This window comes from Salarias fasciatus, chromosome 11 (assembly GCF_902148845.1).
Source record: "Salarias fasciatus chromosome 11, fSalaFa1.1, whole genome shotgun sequence".
Classification (NCBI taxonomy): Eukaryota; Metazoa; Chordata; class Actinopteri; order Blenniiformes; family Blenniidae; genus Salarias; species Salarias fasciatus.
This window is the reverse complement of record NC_043755.1, coordinates 14,013,234-14,031,137: the sequence shown is the minus strand read 5'-3', so window position 1 is coordinate 14,031,137 and position 17,904 is coordinate 14,013,234. Positions and strand designations below refer to the sequence as shown.

General features: G+C 44.4%; 1 protein-coding gene across 1 annotated transcript; it reads right to left on the bottom strand.

The window, feature by feature from the left end:
- Positions 1-7,241: 7,241 nt before the first annotated feature.
- On the bottom strand, positions 7,242-14,835 carry zdhhc18a (zDHHC palmitoyltransferase 18a). The gene is made up of 9 exons (XM_030102755.1): positions 14,237-14,835; positions 13,958-14,118; positions 13,571-13,720; positions 12,845-12,982; positions 12,708-12,759; positions 11,399-11,501; positions 11,198-11,310; positions 11,003-11,108; positions 7,242-8,857 (listed from the first exon to the last, which is right to left on the bottom strand). The coding sequence occupies exons 1-9, from the start codon at positions 14,470-14,472 to the stop codon at positions 8,519-8,521; spliced, it is 1,398 nt and encodes a 465-aa protein (XP_029958615.1). The 5' UTR covers positions 14,473-14,835; the 3' UTR covers positions 7,242-8,518.
- Between the last annotated feature and the right edge of the window lie 3,069 nt (positions 14,836-17,904).

The following is a 17,904-nucleotide window of genomic DNA, read 5'->3' as shown; positions in this document are numbered from 1 at the left end:
TTACGCAAGCGGCAGCGCCGCTGACGTCAGACGCTCTCAGTTGCCGCTTGATTTATTAGAGTAGCGCTAAACAGAGGAAAACAGTGTGCAGCATGAGAAAGTGCACCCATCTAAGCATCTTCCAGACTGATATCCTGCTGTTCACATGTGCAAAATACAGTGAAAGAGAAGTAATGATGATGGTGAGTTTTTAATGATTTCAGCTACTCATTTCGTGTGGAAACAGAGCCGAGTCTTCAAGGATTACAATTTGAAACACCATGATAAAAACATGGAGAAGTGTAAGATCTCATTGATTTGCTTTTTTTTAAAAAGATATAATGTTATTGGGCAGAATTGCTCATTATTATTCCCCCTGATGTAAAAATGAGCATTATTATTGCTAAACGGAAAGCAAAACATGAGCTACGCTGCCTTACTTTGAACTGGATGTGAGGTTAACCTCCCATGACTTCCTAAACAATGCTGCAAGTGCTTTGAAACCAGCCCTCTCCTTGGAGCCATTTCACCTTTTGATGTCACGAGCGGCAGAAATGTATTCACTAATTGTCCAATCGCTTCAGACAGGTTCTGCAGGTCTGGAGTTACGTCAAAGGCCTGGCAACAACTCGGGCGCTGAGAGGCTACTGCATAGCTGAAGTGCTTGGGAGCTGAATGGTCAAATATAGTCGAGCATAAGCATTATGTAAGCCTTGACTCACCTTACTCCCTGAATGGGTTGAGAAAAAGTTTGACTTGTTTGACTTGAGAGGTTTAAGTGTGAGGAATGTATGGGGTGTTATGTAAAGAGGGACAAACACTTGAATCAAAGCGTGTTTACAGGCATGGATTAAAAGAAAGGTACGCAGTGAAGCCAGGTAACAAAACGGTTTTCACAGCCAGTCTGTTTCCGGGTCTGAATGGTCTGCACACTTTCAGTTCTGTATTTCTGTCTTCTTCTGAAGCTCCCGGCGAAGTGCGGGGATATTTCCATGCTCTTATTCCTGCTTCAAGGGGAGCCTATGTTTAAGAGAGGAATGCACAGGCTCGGTAATAAAACACCCTCGCCGCCTCCTTCTGTACGTCTGGGATATCGTAACTTGGAAAGCTTCCTTAACTGGAGTTTAAATTTTCACGGCCCTCCACCCCACCCCACCCGTGGGATCCCGAAATGCTCCAAATGTCACCGTCAAACATAGCACAAAGAAGGAAAATAAACCTGTGGTCGCTTCACTTCGCAGCCGTGTTGGTGGAAAATGACTGCTGCTACTCTGAAATCTTCAAATCCAAGCAGCTCCAGCGCAGCGGCGAGAGGCTGACAGCTGCTGACAATGTGGAGATACTGCTGAGTCAACAAATCTGACCATAAATCCATATAAAACAAACCGGTTCTGTAATTTTCACAACACATGTGCTTGGTGTGGACATTGTATTGTAAAAAAGAAAAGAAAAAACAACTTCCCAAGCAAAGAACTGGCTGCATCTGCTCTCTGGAGCCTTTACCAGAAGTGAGAGGGAACCCCTTTTTAGCAGCAGGCTCTAATTTCATTCCCAGAAATCCCGCTTCTCCCGCCCCCCCTCCCCTATTCAGTAGCTGACAGGAAAAAATGCACCCAAGGGGAGATTAGGGAAAGAGTAACAAACCTGAGAGCGTTTGTGGGAGCTCACTGGACACCACTGGGGTCAAACAAAGCTGAGATGCAGAGCAGCTCGCCCAGAAACGACGTCTGTTAAGGTCATGATCGCTGCAGTAGGGTTTGACTTGTGTAAGCGATCCTACTCAACATCTGAAAACAGCAGAGCCAGTTCCATCCAGCCCCCATGTCAGGCTGAGACCTGCGTCCAAATGTGAGCCTCATAAAAAGAAAATGTGTCAGCAGCACTTTCGTCAGATCGCCATTCAAACTGCTTAAATCTTCCTCCTGGAGGGATCATGGGATCAGACCAATGTGAATTTTATCGCACTTCGGGTCAAAAAAAAAAAAAAAAAAAAGGCTCCCGCTCAATGTTTTAAGAGCTTTTATGATCAAAAGGACAAAGTACGCTCGCTGGATGAAGAAGTGTTTATGAGTGTGGGGGGAAGCAGGCTTTTGAACACAAACAAGCCTCTGCTCCATCGCTGTAATGTAATAAGTTCGTGTGCTGCTTTCCGGCGAAGGGTTGAGATTTATGCAGTGTTATAAGTGAAAGAAGGCAGGGCTCAGTTATGCTCGAAACCGCTCCGGGCTGCACGCTGCAGAGTGATGGAGCTGGAGCGCCGACTGTCCCATTGCAACCTTTCCCCGTTTTACATAACCTCTCCTTAAGTAACACATGATAAGCATGTTTGGAGCATGGAGCCTCTCCGGGCGCTTCCTATAGGTCAAAAACATGCTGGGAATACGTCTGGTCATGCCCCCGCTGTGTGACTCAGCGCACGCCGGAGTCTCTATCTGTCTGTCACATCTCTTTTTGCTCCAACGTTTTATTGCCGCGCCGCAGCCGACACCCAGGCCATCATCAAGTACAAGTAGTTCAGTGGCCTTTACTGGTTGTTGCGCCATCATCTATATATAACCAGGTTTTCATAATGTCTTTCTGCCTCCACTCTGAGAAAATCTGTCTTTTTGCAGCAGCTGCTCTTGTCGTTGTTGTTGTTGTTGTCGTTGTTGTTGCTGTTGTTGTTGCATTCCAAACAGGATGAGTGAGAAAATATTTATATACTATCTGCAAAATATCTTCACTAGCCTATATAAGGAAGCATACTAAATTGGAAATAATTTACAGATTGTCATAGTATCTTAACATATATTTTTTTAATTAAAAACAATAATAATAAAGAAAAACAACAAATAAACAAAAAAAACTTGTTCTTCCTCTCAGTGGAAACTTTGATGGCCTGTAATCAACGAAGTTACATAACCCTCACCTGTATACAAATAACCCGACGTTTGTCGGGTTGTTTGTTCGCAGATTTCTTTCGATATTTACTTTTTTTTTTAACAAAGACTACATGAGCGCAAACATTTTCAGTTTTCATTGTAGTAATGGGATTTATACGCCAACTGTTCCTCCACAGACAGGAAGTTTCCTAATGAAGTCAATAAGAGAAAAATGCACTTGTCCTTTTGTATCAAAGGATGATTTTCAGTTTAGATGGTTTATGTAACAGTCGACCACGAGGTCCATCAGAATATTATTGTATCATATGAATTTATCCGTTTGAAGGCGAGTCTTCACCTGTGATAAGCAACAGAAGCATTTTTCAGCAGATTGATTGAAGCCAGCAGACTTTATGATTATAGCCGACGTGATAAGGTCTGACCCTCGGGTGCCCTGGTACACTGATCCAGCTCCGTGGCACATATTCAGGTTTCCATGGAGAGCTGTTTCCACCTCAGCACGTAAACCGCAGGTATATTTTTCCACTGACAAAAACCAAGGCCTCTGGCACGGTGCAGGAATAATGCAAAATACAATGAAATAGCACTATATATCAGGAATATCAGCATTTGTTCCAACAGAAAGGAATTGTTGATGGCACAGGAGTTGAAAGTGCAGCTGTGCACTGGCTGTTTGACCCCTCTCCACTCTTTGAACAAGGCTTTGAGGTGAAGCTGACACAAGCCACCATGCCAAATACACAGATAATCAAATCCACCCATGTTACACCCAAAGATATTCTCCGAAAAGCATTAAACAAACACCGGATAAGCACTGACCAAACTGTGCACACACAAACATTCTCATCGAGTTAAATTTAACGAAAAAAAAAAAAAAAAAAAGTGCATGAGGTTAACAGAACTTGACCTGCTTCCAAACCCTTTGGTGGAAGAAATTTGTTGCACACGTCCACGTTCGTACTCGAAATGCCTTTAAGGATAGAACGCCGTTGGGTCGTGACAGCCGGGTTTCGGATACTTCAGCCGCCATGTGCGCGGTACCCACGGGGTTCAGTTGTTTCATGTTTCACTGGCAGAGGCAACAAACTGCGCCTGCTGGCAGCTGCGGCCCCCCTCGGGCCTGTTTGCTCTGCTCAGCACAGGGTTAATTATATCCAGCTCCGCCGTCCGGCGCTTTTTTAGAGCGATGCTGACAGCAGCTCTGACCGTGAGTCACCTGTGCCGTTCGCGAGGGGTACTTCATCGCTTCTGCACTTGGCCGGGCAGCGAGCGATGAGGAAAAGACTTGTGAGAGCGTGACACACGGCTGCACACATGACGGCGAGGGCCAAATGCAGCCGGGAGAAGAGGAAGGAGGAAGGCTGAATCACACAGCGGATGACAGCGGAAGATAAACCAGAGCTCGGTTATCTCTTTTAAAGAGGTGGAATTTGTTAGTTTTCAGTGAAAGAGGCGGCTTTCCCTGCTGTGAGGGGACTGCTGCATGTTGCTCATGCAGAGAAGGAATCAGCTGAGGGGAAATGAAAGAGTTACACAAAATGCAGCATCAGATATTGATGGGCTCCAGACAATGGAAGGAACCACAATTATTCAAATCAAAATGTGTTTAATATCAATTTTTTGAAAAAGAAAAAGAAACAGCTGGACAGCTTAAAATGGATACAAAGAAGCAAACAGTAACATCATCGTTGGCGTCAAACTCAAAAAGTCCTCAGAATCGACTCGGTAGATTTCAAGCATTCGAAAAACAAAGAGCACAACAGAGACATCATGCCCTGTAGAAACTCGCCTGTAACACCTGCAAGAGTTTATCTAAATTAAAACACACTGTAGCTTCAGGTTTCAGTCCGGGAAACTGAACTTTTGGTTTCTATGAACATGAAGAGAGTGAATCAAGTCAGAACTCATCAGCAGCTCTGGTCTAATCTTGTATTTTCTCGGTTAAAAAATTGAGGTCAAGGTCAGGTTTAGACTCTCAGTTTTGAGAATTTATTAGCAAGAGGTGAGGAAACTCATTATGTCACTGGAAAGTGTGTATGTGGGTGTTGGTGCTTCATGATAAGGTTCACTGGCCAGAAGATGTCACAATAGGCAATATACTTTGATTATCGCTGCACTTATGTAAGAGAAACATACCAACCGAAAACAAAAAATTATGAAATTCACTATCTAATCATTTACCTTCTGTGAGCGTCTGATGTCGTATAACTCATCAGAACGCTGAGCGGAGACGAGGATTATTTGGAATTTTAGACATCAGACTCCAAATTTTAGTTTAGTTTAAAGTCTGTCCAGGTTGATAAAGCTCTGAGTTCTACTGTATGTCTGCAGGACCACTTCCTCAGCTTAACTCCCAAAGGTTTAGACAGCTGGAAGACCTTCTATGTTGTCTGTAGGTTCTCTTCTTTTCTCACACTTTATGTATGCATATGTTACCATTGTATGTGATTAACACTCGAGCAGTAATCTCTGGTCTCTGGTACAGCAGGATGACTGACAGTGATCTGTGCCCTCTGCACACACCGAGTCTGCCTCCAGATTGCTGTCTGATGCCAGTTTGTTGCTCTGTTTATGGTCTACCGTTTCACCTCTGAGTCCCGTTCTTCCAAAGGAAGCTTTCCCTCCTCGCTGTCACCTCCGTTTGCTCATGAGGGCCAAACTGCCCCGAGACGGCTACGTTGTAATCGGTGCCACATAAATAGAACTAAGCTGAAATTGAATTGTTTTGAAGTCAAGCGCGGCTGTTCCGTTTAAATAGACGCTGTGATTCTGAACAGCAGGTCTTTAAGCTCTCGCTGGGTGGCCTGCTCTGCCTCCTGCCCCAACCGGTCCGGGGTTAAAGAGCATGGCACACTCCGGCAAGCGAATAATCACCTGCAACCAGCGCCGCTCCCAAATAAACCAACGGCCAGTCGCCTGGTGTCTCCTTTGGCTGCGTTGAGACACATTTCAAACCCATCCACGCAGCTTTTGGCTGTGCCCTGCCGTGGAGGGCTGCGGTCACGCAGCACAGCTGCAGGAGTTGCGATGCTTCCCTTTTTCCCTGAGCCAACAGTCCGACCATCTGCTTCACGTTAGCTCCAGATATACAGGTTGCCATATTGACATGCCTCAGAGGGGAGTCTTTTGAAGTCACATGAAGTAATATGTATATATTTAAGGTTATCGTATTTCATGGAAATTATATTGTTCTGTTGTGCAACAGTCCGTGCTCTGCAAGTGTAAAGTCTCTGATCTTAATCCAATAAATGCTTTATGATGAATTTATGGCTCGAGAAAAGCTCTTTCCTCGTATCCCCTTTTTTTTTTGTGAATCCATTACAAGTGTATCGAGCGCGCCGTTTAGCGTTGACAGAGGAATTCCACTAAAGCTGCATCCAGACGTTTTCTTGCATTCTTTTTGAAAGTGACTATTGTGCAGGAGGCACCAGCTGTCGCAGGCATGCAAAAGAAGCCACTCCATAAAAGGACGTTTTTTGGAAAAGCTTAAAGCAACATTCTCACTTTTCTGTACACAGTGGTGACATGTGCAGCCTCTCCTCTCATCATCCGCATGCAAAAATGCCGTCAATCTGAAAGCTTAATTCTCATAAATAATGTCTAGAAAAGTATTTGCAACTCTGGAAGATATCACACAGTGACTTACAAGAAGAGGAACTTCAAAAGACCTTGACAAATTTGGTGAAAGAGCCAATGGAGTGAGTATAAAGCAAAACCGACGCTACGAAAATAACTTTTCATTCATTTCAGCCTTTTGTTACAAAGCCGATCACACATGAGCTGTTTGTCTTGTATTGATCACTCCGAACTAAATCACAGCAGGACATCTGAACATGTAAGAGCTTAAAACCACACAGCACAAGACTGGTACTTCATGTTATTTTTCAAAGCACTTTTGCAAAACACTTTTCTTTGGCTACATAGATGAATTTAGTTTGAAGTATCTGGTCTAAATTTCTGACAGTTTATTCTACAATGAGTGCGTATGGAGCTTACTGCGAGGGGAGCATCGCAGCTGAACTCCTCACCCTCTCGGTGCAGGTTTGCGTCAGCTGGTGTCCACACTGTGTTTGTCTGATGAGCACACTCTCCTTTTTATTGCTGGATGACTGTCTGTCTGAGCACATGTGGCGGACATGCATCTCTTCATTGTTTCCATGAGGGAGCTGTCAGGAAGAAAGAACCCTGTCTGCACCACATTAGTTTTTAAAATGGGTCAGATTGAAGTCACTCGGGTTTGTTTGAACCAAACACAGACTTTTTGCTGTGCGATTTAATACCCTGTTCTGTTTGAATCCGCACTTCAATCGTGAAGATTAAAAGAGGGGGAAAAAAAACAGACCTTCGAATTTCAAAAAAAAAGATTCCCAAAGAGCCTGCATCAACAAAAAAATGATCATATTTATTGACCAAATGTTACAGTTCCACTGTGACAGCCTACAAAATATTCTCATACAAGCACTGCTTGTGATTGCCTACATGACCCACGGATCCCACTGCAGACGGATGAACGAGCAAACATGGCTCCTCGTGAACCTACACCCTATGTACAGCTTCAAAGCTCATATAGAAAATAAATAAAAAATACAAACGAAACATCAAAAGGCCCATCTAATGCTTTCCATGACACTAAACTGATGTCAAGCTAGCCTGCAATCAATATTCACATCCTGCCCCCTAGTGGCTCAGAGGGACTCCTGCTGTTTCATGAGGAGGAGCTGCCCTCCAGGTCTCACGCTGCGAGCAGGGAAAAGGTCCGTATCGACAATCCTGAAACATTTAATACGCATCAAACAGTCCGTACGCGAAGACCGCGGCTGGACCAGGAACACACTGCTGACAGGAAACAGTCCGCACGCAACCTCCGAAAGGAGAAGACAAATCAGATGCTCACAGAGAAACGTGTCGAGTGCCGGCGGAAAATACTGCTGAGTCCTGACAGGAGGCAGCAGGACTTCGTGTAAATACTTTGGATAATAGAAAAATATCAAATAAAGCAACATAGTGGACAATTCAAAATATGTGATGCTGCTATTTCTAACATACTACAAGCGTCACACTGTGATACGAGAAGAACCAAACACCTGTGCTCCATTGTGCTCGTTTTCAGCATCCTTTTCCAATTACCTTCCAGTGATACAAGTCACGGAAATGAAAGACGCACGCCGGCCTGATCCCTCTGACATGTGGGGCTGATCACAGAGGGGCAGACAGCTCAGAGTGAAGACTTAGACACTCGGAGTTTCAGGATGATGTGGATGGAGGTGACAGCGCAGGACGTAAGGCTGATCGTCCTGAAGCGGCTCGCTATCCAGCCGGCAGGTCAGAGCTCGTTTTTTTTTCACTCGCATCCACAGTCAGAACGTCAGGATTCTCAGGTCTGAGCGCCTGTTTGCATAAGATATCAGCTCGAACTTAAAACACTGAGGTTCTGTGGAAGAAGCTGTGGAGGCATGTTCAGGCTGTCTTAAAAAAAGATGCTAAAAAAATATCTCTATTTTTGTGCTTCCAAGAGTTACTAAGATCGCTGGACACGAGTGACGGGACTCAACTGACAGTCCAACCTGCCACGAGCGCCTCGGCCACCACAGTGAGAACACGGAGCAGCGGTGTGTGCAGCCGGACGAGGCCGCCGCGAGAACCCTTCCCTCCCTCCCTCAGTGCGGCGGGACGAAGCCGATGTCGGGGGCGTCGCCCAGGATCAGCGTGGTGCGGCCGAGCGACGGCGAGGGCGAAGCCAGGCGGAAAGCCGGGTTAATGGAGTGCAGCGGGTCCTTCTTGCTGCTTCTGCTGAACGGGGGGCAGGGAGCGACGGCGGGCGGCCGGGCCTGCTGGCGGGAGCAGCTGGAGGACGGGGAGGGCGCCGGGGTCGGCGCCGCGGTGCCGGAGGCCTCCTGGACCAGGGGGGAGGTCTTCGGGGTCCCTGGAGAGCACAGGCCGTGGAGGTCTGACGAGTGGACCACCCGCTCCAACACGTCCTTTGTGCTCTGAGCGCACTGCATGGAGAAGTGTTGAAAAAGAGAGAGAGAGAGAGAGACTCCTTAAACAAAAGATATAAAAACAAAACTCAAAGGAGCTGTGGTGATAAAACGATTAAAAAGGCAGAAGCAGGGTGAGTATGCAGAGAATATTCGGTGAGGTGATTTCGGTGATGAAGCTCGGTGCACAGTGAGGCCTGATGACAGCGCTGCCGCTCAAATGAGGAAGAGAATGGAGAACAGAGAGGAGCGGAGGAGAAGTGAGACGCAGACGAAGGTGACCACAGATCACAAGGGCGCAAACATAATTAGAAAGCTGCTTCAACCTGCGTTTCACGTGACTCAAACACTGAACATGAAGGAGAAAAGCGATTCCGCTGAGAACGTCCGCATGCACAACGCCTTTCAGGAACAGCAGGGAAGAACAAAGAGAGGAAAATAAAAAAAAAAGCACTAGTTCCTTCCGGTAAAAAAGCGAGTGAGCAAATGTTAATGAGAGGAAGAACGGACGGTAGTGAAGCATGCACGACACCACAAGATCTGCCCCAGGCGCCGCCGGGTCGGCGCAAACGAGCAACAACCGTCCACTATGTTATGGATGAAGACACGGTGAGCGGGATGCGAGGAGCGGGCGTGATCGGTTCCACGTTGAACCCTACTCTTACCATCAACCGTCTACATGCGGCTGTGCGCGTCAGGCTGTGCAGGACAAAGAAAAGTCCTGACAGTTCTCCTCCTGGCAGGGTGGAATGGATACACAGCACAACACTGAGCGTCAAAGCATTCGTCCACTTCAACAGATACACATGTTCATCGTACAAAAATCCAGCTGTCAATAAAAAAAAAGGAAAGAAAGAAAAAAAAAAAGAATCTGAAAACCGGAAAGTCAGGTAAGATTTAAAAAAAAAAAAAGGGAAAAGTTCAAACAAAGACTCAAAATTTGAAAATATAAAAAATAATGTTTATTTAATACAAGAAGGAACACTTGAGGCATACGTACTGCGAATATATAAAATGCTTTAAGAAAATAAAAAAACAATATAAGGGACAACAGTTATTTGACACGTTGACAATGTTGAGACAAAAATGTTCAAGTCATGTGATCATGAGTGATTAATGAGAAATCCCACACTGTCGCTGTGCGTTCAAATAATGAGAGGAAATGTAAAAATGTAATCCTCTGTGAATCCCTCACGAGAACATACAGCACAGGTGCATTAAAAAAAAAATCAAATACAACATGAAGGCTTATTCATCCCACAATTAGCAATAATGTTCCAGACATTTTAGATTTAGTGAAACTGAAATACTTCAGTGTATTTTGCTTTGTTCTTTATGATTTAAAAAAAAGGTCATATTAATCGCAATAAAAATGAAATGAATAACAAATGCTGCTAAGTTTATACATCAAACAAATGGGAAATAACTCACAAAACTATGAGCCTTTCACGGCAGTCTGGTTTTTTTTTAAGCACCTGCACGAGCAAACTGAGTAGAACAATAACCAAGACCAGACACAGCAACATGTTGAAGTCTTTCAGGTGTGAGCCGGAGAATCCAAAACAAATCTCAAAAAGTGCATGAAGGCGTTTTTCCTGACCCACACAAAAAAACTGACCACGACCCGACTGCAGACGTCAAACAGTCTGACTCAGCAAGTCAACAATGACATCGAATGGTTTCATTTCTGCCAGCTGAACCTCTCCAAAAACTTCAAGTCCACTTTTCCTGCACTTTTAGCTGCCTAACGAGGCCGAACGGTGAAACAAGTGGCTGCGGAGAGACGTTCTGTTCTGAACGGACACGGGCGGCGCAGTGCTTACTCAGCACTTTTCCTTTTGCCGCCTCATTTTAGCTTCAGTGAAGGAATCAACACTGAGCCCACATGGAGTTATCCAGTCCAAACATATGAACACACTTTCAAAACAAACAAAAAAAAACAGAATACATGCTTTTCTCCATATTCACACTTAATACAAATGAAAAGTCTGCGATGCTTCTCACAACGCTGGAACAAACGTGGTGGACTGAAGCTGGAGTGTGATGAACGGCGGGGGGGGGGGGGGGGGGGGGGGGGGGGGCAGCCTAACGACACTACAAGGTGGTCAGGACTCGCTGGGGGAGGGGGAGGGGACGGAGCGACCACAAGCTGTTTTATCCTACCATGTTGACGTCACTCTTGGCCACAAAAGGAGGCAGCTCGATCTCCGAGGCAGAGGCGGTGGCAGCCGCCTCGTCGGGAGGGACGAAACCTCGCCTGTCGATCAGACTGGAAGGCAGAAGACGGTCGGTGAAATGTAGCTCGATGATGAGGGAGACACCGGATTGACGGTGAAGGCTCTCGACATCGGTACCCACCTCGGGGGCATGGGCCCACATAAGGTCACACAGCAGTTGGTTATGATGTTATTGTAACTGTACGGGTTCCCAGAATCCTCTGCTCCTCGTTTACTGGACCAGGATCCCTTTATCTGACACAACAGACATGGAAAGTCAGTTCAGCAGCTGCTGTTGGTTAACGCGGATATTAAACTCATTTCTTGAGATGCTGCTGCTTACATCTTCATTTGTGGTGAGGTTCGAGGCCACTAGGTAGGTATGGAAGCCTGAGAGGCCCAGAATAGACCAGATGGAGAAGAAACAGATCACCAGTTCCACCACAGTGCAAAAAAAAAAACAGTCAAGGAACAACGTAAACTCTAGAAACCAATGATCACTGAAGAGACTATGACAAATTAATGTTTTCCTCCCGTCTTCCCGCCATTCTAAGCATCACTTCAACCACTCCAGGGTCGATGGCGTCCACCCCAGCTACGTCTGGACGGAGGCAGGGTTGATCCCCAGTCCATCACAGAGACAAACTCCTCCAGTCTGGAGTGAAGTCACTGTTTTTCCAGCTACTTTCTCAACATCCTCAACATGTCCACATGTCAACACTTCAATTTGAGCACCAAACAAGTTGACGGAGGACGCTTAACAACGTCCTCTGTTGTGATTCAATTGAAGTTTGTCAATGCAGTGAAAATGCTTTAAGACAATAAAAACAGGAAATGACTGACTGTGGACGAGCTGCATCCTGACAGCTTATTGTAACTGATCCATTCCGGCTGCTGTTTAGGCTCCTTTGTACTATTCGTAAGCTGTTGCTGCATTCGTGGCTCATAAAGTCTCAACAGCAATAATCCAACATGCATTGTGTAGCATTCAGGACAGCATTCCTGGGAAAGTTACAACACAGAACTCATGTCACAACAGCTTTGTTAGAAATAAAGGTGTAGCACAGAACAGGCGGGACTGAAATGCACACCTATTTTGTTTTTTTTTTCTTAAACTTTGATCAAAACCAGGAAACTGCACGACAGACATGAACACTTCCCACAACAGTTTAGTGTCAGTGTCTTCATTAAATCGTGTAGTCGGGGGATTTATAAAATGACCGCAAATTCAATTAAACTGTCAAAGTCTTAAGAACTAACTCGATAGATTTAAAAGTATCAATATAACAGCTAGCAGGCACTATTCTTTAGCATATTCCGAGTGTATTATTTCACCGCCCCCCCCCCCGAGGGTAACGAACCAAACCCCTCCATGGTCATTCATGTCTATATTTGTCCGGCTACTGACATCATCTAACAAGAACATGAGGCAGCAAACCTACTCCTGGAGAGCCGTCTGTCTGAAAGCACTGCTTTGCTGGAGGGTAACTCTTTGATCTTATTAAGTGTGGGCTTATCCTGAGGAGCAGAGGGACACACGTCCACGTCTACAGTAACTTTGTTGGTACAAAAACAAGAGCAAAAAGATCTCATTCATACAACAAAAAAAAAAACCAACAGACAAGTCTGATTTCTAATAGTTTAAAGGATATCTGCCAGGACTCTCCTGAATGGCTTGAACAATGCTTTTTAGTGCTTGAGAACCTGAAATAGAAAAGGAAATAACTGAGTAAAGCATACAGGGATTCTTACATGACGTGACAACAACACGAGAGCGCAGAGTACTCACGCAGGGTGACGTGTGTGATGACGCAGCCGAATATGAAAGATGTCAGAAAAGACAGAGAGATGATGAAGCTGTAGAAAAAGCGGTAATTCCGTTTTCCCACACAGTTTCCCACCCATGGGCAGTGGTGATCAAACCGCTCTGTGAGGGCGAGGAAAAAGACCCACAAACCACAGATTAGAAGCTCAACATGTTGTGTAAACAACAGACGTATATCTCCTAAACGCTGCCTATCAAAAGCATTTCCCAAACACAGAGGATGTACAATTTTAAGGATGTACAGGATTTAACTGCCAGCAAGGAGACAATGAGAAGGCACACACAAGGACAAAAAACGCTACACAAACGTGGAAACGATTGTAATAACTCAAATATTCCAAATGCAATTTTGCAACACGTTTTAACTGATACTGGTGAAATATGACTGTTGGAACTGATGAAGTGTGTCCTAACATTTCAATGACCAACATCCTGCAGGTAACCATGATGGATAATAAACATCCTTGTGTCAGAAACCTGCCTGTCCTGGATCACGTGTTTAATCAATTTAAAGTTGGAAAATGCGATATAAAAGCATTGGTAGGACACACACATGCTTGATACCTCACACAGGGATTTGTGAAAACAGCCAGCACAATACAAGATGACTGAAATCAATCCGTCAGTAATTGTGCCTTCCATTGTGTTTCATTTTTTAGATAGAAGCGGTACTGCCCCCCATATCCTTACCCACACAGTTGTCACACAGGCTGCAGTGGGAGGTTCGAGGAGGGCGAAACATTTTACAAGTGAAGCAGTATTTGAGCTTCACCACCTGCTGGTTGATGAGGATCTCCTTGGTTCGCGGAGGGGGGCGATACGTAGAGGATCCTGAGGTATCTTCAAAGAAGATGAAAATACTTTTATCAAAAAGTAATCAGACAGAAGCACAATACATGAAACAACACAAATCACAGCATGCTTTGGGTTTGTTTGTTTTTTTTTTCTGAACTGCAACCACGACAGAGTAAAGCTGCTTAGGTCTTGGTCTGCAATCCAACAACAAACCTCCCCATATGGCAAAGCTCTTTTACCCCATCTGCCTCACCGTGAGTGAGCAACTGGTGAATGCCTTACCGATCTGTCTTTCTATGTCTGCAGCTTCGTCTGGGGTGGCCCTGGGTAAGATGCCTGGGTCTGTAAAGCTCGTCCTCAGCAAGGATGTGACCACAAACACAAACAGCACCCCACCGATCACAGGTATGAAGACGGTCACGTGCGTCACCAGGAAAGGGCAACTGCAAAAACAACCAGGTTTACTGTTTCTTTAACGCATTCCAACAAATGTGAAACCAAGAACTTTACATGTTGCAACCAGGATCACCCACAAGGAACAAAACATCCCCCGTTACTCACTCGAAAGCAAAGAAAAGGCCACAAGTGACAACGATAAGGCCAAGTGTCAGCGGAAGGACGCCGCTCTGTCTGGCGAGGATGATCCGTCCATCGCAGAAAAACCGGTTCTTCCCCGGGAAAACCTCCCATTTCCTCCGCGGCCGCTGCTCCTTCTTTTCGGGGTGACTCTGCGCCGACAGCGGGGACACCGCCAGCGCCCGGGGGTCGATCTGCTGGTACTCGCAATTCTTCATCATGTAAACAGTGGCCACACGGTTCCGAGGTAGCTAAAGGCACACGCGCAAATACTCTCTCTTCCTCCCCGGGTTTCAGCCTCGCGACATTTATATTGTTTTTTTTTTTAATATATTTCACTCGCTCGGTAACGCTCACTTGCCCATCATGGGAGCTAACATTAGCTAGCTAGCGTAGCGATAAAGGTCTCGTCCTTTCGGATTGATTAATTCCCGAGTTGTCTTGAGGTTAACTACCATCTTTGGTAGTTTTATTACAGCCACGCGTCGATATCGATATTCATGTTGTTGAATTAAAGTAACGAACACACGAACAGATGAGCTTCGGCTTCTTGCGGCACTCGTTTCCTTTTTCTTTTTCCGTCAGCCAACCTACGTCACGACGCCGTGTGTTGACGTCATTACGCTGCTCACGCCCCATTATCTTCATAGGAGTAGTGTCTGAAATTATTTCAACAGCGCCGCTCACCAATCCAGTAATCTGCAGCTCAGGCACTTATCATGAAGTATTTATTGCCACCAGGGCACGTGAGAGCCAGAGTGAAGTTTAAAAGTCAATATGCAGAGTCATCTGTTAAGAAAATAATGACAGTTGTGACTATTCAAGACTTACTGTTTTTCTCCAATGGTTTGACTAATTTCTTGAAACAGAAATTATATTCTCAAGACTCTAAGATCATGAGGCAAAACAGTCTTACAGTTCAGCACAACAAGCAGTGTAAGTCAAAATGTTCAGATGTTTTGTCATTACAACAGAGGACCATTGAAATGTCCCTCATATCCACCTCAGCTCTTTGTCTGAGTCCAGTGCTTCATTTAAAATGGTTACTGTGCTAGTTTTTGTTTATTTGTCATTGTTTTTTTTTTATCCACACACAAAATAGCTTCAATGAACAAGGTACCTTTTCATAGTAAATGTATAAGTATATATGTTTATGGATTTACCCCTTGGTTTCTTTTTTGACAGGTAGGTGGGTTCTAACACTACTCACTTCTGATTGGCTCATGTTTACATTGTGTTCACCAAAGTGAAGGTCTATCTCCACATGAATTACTGCTGTCTGAAAGCTGCTGCACCTTCCTCCAGTCAGTACTTTAAAATATCTTTAGATATTACTATATTACTACATATGCTATGTTACTATCGCACACACTTGCTTACTCTGTGTTTTGCAACTATTTACTGTTGTCTGTTAGTCAGATGACTGCAGTGACTTTTAAAGTTGTGTTGCTATGCTCTCTGTCGGTTAATATGGCTTGGATATTTCTCAGCTGATGTGATTTTGAATGAATGCAAATTGAAACATGGACATGGGGGCCTGTATGTGTCAGTGTATGACAATGTGCATTTGGCAGAAGGTGAATAAAGTTTCCTGTCACACAAGGACCTGTTGTAGTTGCAGGTGTCAGACTTTTCAGCTGTTTTCTGATGAACTCTGTGATCTCTGGCCCTATGAAGGGGTCGTCATCTGATTTTCCCTCCATTAGATTCATCATACAGGAGTCCATGTGGCGGGTCTGGGAGTCTGTTTTGGCCCGTTGTGGATCTCAGCTTCATTTTCACAAGTCTCAGTGTTGAGACTGAAGGTGGTGAGAGCTCACAGCTGTGGACGACAAGACGAATCCACAACATATCTGGTGTAAAGTAGAGGTGAGACAACAGTTCCAGTGTTTCCACGTGGCACTGACTCTTTATGACATTGCTGCCACCATGGTTTTAACATGCACACCCACACATGCACATGTATGTACCTCAGTGCTTGATTGTGTGTGGCTTAGAATCTGTATTTAGATGACTTCCTGATACGACAGCAATTTTTTGCTATGGTATTTATTAGATGTATTATTGTATATTGTATTCGACTGCAATTATTATTAGACACATCTGGCTTCAAGAAGGCTGGAGAGTCAATATGGAAGGTACAGTGTAGCAAATGTCATTGTCTCTATGGATTTAAGACTCATTAAATATCATTTAGTGTCCATCAGGGTGGAGATGTTGCAAATGGAGCGCACCAACTACTACCCTGGAAAATCGCCCTTTTTCTCAGCCCAACGTTGGCAGGTATGGGTTACTGTACATTTTGTTTTTCACAAGATTTGTCCTGCCATGACAAAGTTGCCTTGTTTATTCAGTTTAGGAATTTGTTCATTTGAACCCCATCCTAGTGTTTACCCTTTATTGTCAATGGTGCTCCTCAGTAGATGTTACGGGTGGGTGTAATACCAACATTTCACCACCAGATGGCGCAGGAGCACTGTGGTGCAGAAAAGCCAGGTTGGAGTCCAGCCCCAACTTCTTTTTTTTTTTCATACTAGCATTGTCAAATTAAGAAAACTTTTCAGTAATGTCCAATACACACTCACCAGGTGTTGGGACATTTTGTTTAAAGTCAGCCTTTTTCTCTTTCCTACTGCCCCAGAGGTGGTGTCAACAGCATGGCGACTTTCATGGATCTGATATATCCTGATTCATTGTCCACAAGAATCACAATGCTACATGCTAATGTACTGTGAAAAAGCTAAAATGAAGAATTTAGTTGAAGTTGGTCTACAGCCTATAGACCACACTTCCTTTTTTTTCAAACATGCTGTCATGGAAACTGAAACCATATCAGGAAGTCATCTCACAACACACTGTTGTGGGGAGAACATAGTTCATCTGTAACATGTGACTAATGTGGAGATTGAGAAAGCACTGTACACTGCCTCAAATTTTAAAACTGACAAAAAGATTATTGATACAGACATAGTCATGCTGAATTAAGGTGGGGTGATTACAATGTGCACAATAAATGAGAGGAACCTGTTATGATAAACATTTCTCCTCAAAATATCCAAAAAGTTTACAAAAATAAGATTTTTTTTTTTTTTTAGGCCTACTTCGTCAGCATCAATGACAAATGTTATTAGCCTCAACTTATAGCAGTCGAACTGAGCACAGGCTGCTAGTTGACTTGGAAATTGTGCTAAATGTAGAGTAACTGTGCCTTTTGTAGGCTAGCTGTTGTCATTTGCAAAGACGATTTGAGACACTGAAAAATGTACTGAGACCTTTGCAATTTGATGAAATGAATAAGAAACACCATTCTGTTGTGAACGATTGCCAAGGGGTTTGGAGATTTTTCCATGTTGTTTTGAGAATGTAATTTCTGTTTCAAGAAATGAGCCAAACCAATGGAGAAAACTGCAATAAAGGCCTAGTTCTTTGTCATTTCAGCAGTTTTTTATTTTACAATTATATGAGTAACAGCAGCCTCTGGTGGTTCGAGGCAGCTGCACGACGAAGTGATGAGGAATCAATCATGACTTCCCAAGTCAGGGCCGATTACAGCACCACAGAGGAAGACTTGTGAGAAGACGACTTGAAGAGGACAGGCTTTCTGAATAGGATGACTGAAGTTGTGTCTGCTTGGATCCATCATCTGCTGTGTG